The 5,249-nt window shown below is 37.9% G+C and overlaps 1 protein-coding gene across 1 annotated transcript; it reads right to left on the reverse strand.

The window, feature by feature from the left end:
- Positions 1-1,240: 1,240 nt before the first annotated feature.
- LOC122065029 lies at positions 1,241-4,721 on the reverse strand. The gene is made up of 2 exons (XM_042628821.1): positions 3,931-4,721; positions 1,241-2,276 (listed from the first exon to the last, which is right to left on the reverse strand). Exons 1-2 carry the CDS (start codon positions 4,524-4,526, stop codon positions 1,601-1,603), a joined length of 1,272 nt encoding a protein of 423 aa, XP_042484755.1. The 5' UTR covers positions 4,527-4,721; the 3' UTR covers positions 1,241-1,600.
- Positions 4,722-5,249: the final 528 nt, after the last annotated feature.

Genomic DNA, 5,249 nt, shown 5'->3' on the forward strand with positions numbered 1-5,249 from the left:
AAAATTTTGTTCTTGACACGAAGCGTCGTTTCTGGAATTGAATGACTATCAAGTGCAGCCTAAATCTGACATTTTTTTTTGTTTTAAAACAATATTTTGACACAGGAACTGAAAATTATGCTTTTGACACGAAACATCATTTCTAGAACTACATGACTACCAAACGCAGCCTAAATCTGACATTTTTTTGTGAATAACAAAAGTATGATATTCCTGACCATGAAATACGATATCTAGGCCTAAATTGTGACTTCAGAAATAAAAAATAGTTTAAATTAAAGGGGAGTTAATTACCTAGATCTACCGAATGGTAAAAATATTTCCAATACTGATTGGTATAAATTATATTTTATAACCATTTATGATGTGAAAAGATTTACGAAATCCCCGTAAAAAATAATATAAGACCTGAAATACCTCCAACATCCTTCGTTCTCTCCTTCATCTTTTTTTTTTTTTTTCATTCTTCCTCCAACCAACCACCCTCCTCCCTACAAAAGTGGGGTATTTTAGGTTGTTCATTTAATTTTTTTAACTCTTACGGAAATTTAATAAATCTTTTTGTTATAATTTACATGGTATATAAAATGTCAGTATTAACCAGTTTTTCTTAATCAATTTAGTTTGTATAATCTATTCAATTACATGCAAATTTTAATCAAGTTCAAAGTCAATGGTTTACCAGTTTGAAACTGAACCGCATCTTTTAATAAATAGATTCACTTTTAGAAACCAAAACCAGATCAATTTATAAAAGATCTATCGATTATGATTTAAACAGTTTGTTGGTTAGGTGCAATTTTGGAAAAATGTTTCGCAGGCAATAAAAAGGGGAAAACTTTTGGCTACTCTCCAACTACCCCTAGTAGCAGTCTGAAAAATGGAATCCCAAAGGCCAGACGGGTGGACAAATTTTTCCGAAAGTGGAATTTTCTAACCCACCCCTGAAAAAACTTTAAGCCAAGCTGACATATGTGCTTAGTATGATAATGTGGGAAACTGAACAAAAAATAATAATAATTAGCAATCAAATTGGAAATCGCCCATTAGGCCATCCAAGAAAATATGAAAAGCACTGAGAAGTGAGAATGATTAAATTACATGAATGACATTTACCATCAAAAAATAAATGAATAAAGAGAGGGCTGTATTTGAAAGTAAAAGACGCAGATGTTGAATACTTATCCGCACGACTAGATGATCGTACCATCCAATCTCATGAATAAATAAACATAAAACATTAACGAACTAACTCACTTTTATCTGTACAGCTTCATTATGTGTGAAATTATAAACATAAAATCTGTTCTCTGACCTCTGATCTCATCATGATGTATTAGGGAAACCCAAGCCCAAACTACCCAACGACCCCACCAAAAAAAAAAGTGACCAAAAGTGACAAAACTAGGTAGAAGAAGTATGGAAGAAAGAATGAATTGTACCAAAAAAAAAAAAAAAGAAAAAGAAGAAGAAGAGAAGGAAAAGAAAAGAAAAGGGAGTAGATTTAACAAAGAATGAAAAGAAGAGAATTAGAGGGGTCAAATAGTTCTCCCACGCTCAAACCTGTAATTGGATTGTCATGGTATAGGAGAGCAAAATTCTAAGTAATATAATCTTGGTGGTCATGACAAAACTCTTTTCTGAGTTTACTAGAGAAAAGCCTACAGGCGTCCATGCTAAGGTCGATGGCAGCAGATAAAGCGATAAAGAGAGCAGCATCAGCAATGCAACTCACATGCCTCACACCCACTTGTACCATTGGCTTACTCATCTTCCCTTCTCCTTCCACAGTCGAACCCATCACAAACCCTCTAACAGCGGCAGGCCACGACCACAACACAGCTTCGCCGCCGCCACCACTGGCCGTGCTAGTGTCGATACAAAAATTTCCACCCTTTCGGACACTCATGGTAGCTTCAGCAATGGGGATTCCAATGTTGGTGCCACTGTCATTGACGAGCTCGAACTTGTAACCCAAACCATCATTGCTACCTCGTTCTCTCCATGCTTCGAGGCGTCCCCAAGGCTTCCAGTTGCTGATGGAGAAGCCGTGAGGGCGGAGGATTAGCCATGCTCCTGGGTTGGAACGTGACACACGATCAGATCCCGGGGAGGGGACGAAGGGTGTGATCATGGAAGCAGCTGCAACAGGAGAGCCTGAAAGATCGTGTACTGTGATCATCCACCCTTTTCTCTCCCTTCCTTGACGTTCTTTCTCGGCTTCAAAGGAACTGATCCATCGCCTTGTTCTGTAGCCGGAATCTAGTTGCAGAGATCTGATTTTTCACAATTCACAAAAGTCGTTTAATATAAGCCAGAGAGAAGAAAAGAAATTAATTAGGATGATGTGGAGAAGTCAAAGACTGTTTATAGCTCAAAAAGTCAATTATCTAGTTTAATCCCAATAATTATCCGATTAGCCAATTACCTTGAGCCAGATTATGGAGTGGAAACCCTCATCAGAAAAGAGATTATGGAGAGGAAATTGATCGACCGAATATTAGGAATGTGTCCATGTTCGAGCTTACAATGTCTGATTATTTAAACAAACAGAAATGTTGTGGAACTTTAAAAGGTGGAGACTGAAACCAACCGGACCCAACTAGCATTATAGATAGTTGACATGAAGTTAATGATAAATTTGACACTGAGCGTCAATTGTTTCGACATAAAATAGTTAAAGAAGAAAATTTTATCACTAAATTTAATTTTTATAGTTTTAATTAACTTTATAAAATTATACTTTAGGGATCATATTTTACTCACATGTAATTTTAATATTAATTCTTCCCTCACAAAAAATTTTAATATCTTGATGGCACCTTCTTTTTTGTTTTTTCCTTAGGAGAAAAAAAAATTGCTACTACCTAGCAGCCATGTTCTTGCTACCCTCTTAGGTTTAAGTATTTTCTAAACTACCCTTCAAGATTCTATTGTTTTGGTTGAGAGCTTGGGAAGTAGGAACTTGGTTCCTATCAAAGTTTAATCCTCTTTATTGCCTTCAGATGGATCATATATCTGTTACACATCTATGACATCCATCCATTTATGGTTATTACAACTATATCATGAGGGTAGCATAATTCAAAACTAATAATAATAATAATACTATTTTACGTAAAATTTTAAAATGATTTTATTGTGTAACAAGATTGAAAATTTTTTATAATAACATTTACGAAGAGGGTTTCCCTACACCAGCTAGGGACCAATGAGAACACATCCGGGGCATCAATAGCAAGGAAAATTTCTACTTTTCTATGAAAGTGGGGCAGTCATTTCACCCCTGCATGTGTCTAAGGGCCATGTTATTTTTCCCCACCATTTATGTATATTTTACCTTTTATAAAGGAAAAGCTTTCAACATATAAAATTTCCATGTAAAAGAATTTTACGTATAATAATTTCACACGAAAACAAACAGAGCTAATAAGTTTTACACAAAAATGATGATTCTCCTTTGGAAAGCATATAGGGCTCATGATCCGTGCGAATGACTTACCAAAAAAAAAAATCTTTGAGAATGTTACTGGTGGCTTTTGTAAATATTCTTCTAATTCTTATTGATTAATCAAATATTACTTTCTATGAAGCAATCAATTTTAGAAGTTTCTTCAGAAAGCATGCTTAGGAAGTGAAGTTAGCAACAGAGGAAATTAAAAGAAAAAAAAAAAAAGGAAAGAAAGGTTCATTATGGTTGGCAATGTGGAATCTAGGATTTCCCTTTAGCAAAAGGTTAGATTTTCTCTTCAACTTTCACAGCAAAGCAGATCAGAACAGATGTGGTTTTCCCAGAAAATGGAACTTCAGTTACAAGAAACGAAAGCAGAGCAGAACCCACTTGAAATTTTCAGTTACATTTCATTCACTTTCAATTTGAAACCACATTGATCTGAAAGAAACCGTTAAGAATGGAAAAGAAAAACTTACCGTGATCTGGAATTCCGATCAGAGCTAAACTTGCAACTAAACACAGGTTGTCTTATATTCCCCTGGATCTGAAACACTACCGGACTGCATTCCGGTTCGCCGCCGAACTGGAAGACGAACCGTGGGTCAGGCTCAGCCCGGACCACCAGGTGCAATTGAGCCGATGGTCTGTCCGGTTTTTTGCCCAGCTTCAACCAACCGCTCTGGAACACACAGGCTCGATACTCTGTCCCCATTAAGTTGATGCTGACGCGAACCCGGCCCAGTAACTTACCGTGGCTGATACCGCAAGTGCGACCCATACGGCCGGTGTAAACAGACAAGTTTAAGGTTGTGGGCTTGGCGGCGAGACGGCGGAGGATGGTGGGTTCGAGGTGGAAGGAGGCGGAGAAAGAGGGTGAGTCTGGTGGGGAGTCACCGGAGGTTGAACAGAGAGACAGGAGAGCTGTTTGTGGCTGGGAGAAGTTCTTGAGTTGGAGTTTGCAGAAACATGGAGTGGATGATGGGTGGACACCTGACCCTGCTGGTTTACTCGACTGTGGGAGTTTTAAAGCTAACGATTCAACGATTAGCCGGATGAATGGGCACGGATCCATTCTTCTTCTTCTTCTTCTTCTTCTTCTTCTTCTTCTTCTTCTGTGTTTTAATCTCTAATGGAGATATCGATGGATCGATTTAAACACGAAAGCTTGCGGTTTAAGAGATGGACTTTTCTGGAACACCAATCTTCATGAACTGACGTCAGCTCAGAAGCTTCAGCTGTTTACCTTTACTGCTTTTATATTCTCTCTCTATCCCATTATCAAACACTTCCATTTCAAGAACTTTAACAAACAAATAATATGGATTCTGTAGGAATCTGAGAGTGGGAAATAATCCTAAAACAGCTAGTCCTAGCTGTCACAGAGCTGTCAGATGACGATAGGTTCCAAAATATTCTAAAATCCATCGACCAAAAAAGTCTGTGACGTGTCAAAATCGTAGATTGGGAAAGATATTTTTTAGTAGACAGCTGACAGCTGACAGCTGACAGCGGACAGCCGTTCCATGACGGCGCCAATTCAGAATTCAGATACACATCCAGTGGGGATCCGATGTGTACCTATTTGGTTATTTGGATTAAAGCTATGCACTTGGGCTGTTGACAGCCCATACAAAGTAGGACCAGAGGTTTGGCCCATTAGGGCCAGGGATTATTTTCCACATAAGGATATGTTTTGGGTTAATGGATAACTGGGAGCTTTTGCCAGTTCATATTCCCATTCTGTAATGTTGGAATCTTCATTACCGGTATGACTTGTTAATGAAGCTAATGGTAT

This window comes from Macadamia integrifolia, unplaced genomic scaffold (genome assembly GCF_013358625.1).
Source record: "Macadamia integrifolia cultivar HAES 741 unplaced genomic scaffold, SCU_Mint_v3 scaffold1861, whole genome shotgun sequence".
Lineage (NCBI taxonomy): Eukaryota > Viridiplantae > Streptophyta > Magnoliopsida > Proteales > Proteaceae > Macadamia > Macadamia integrifolia.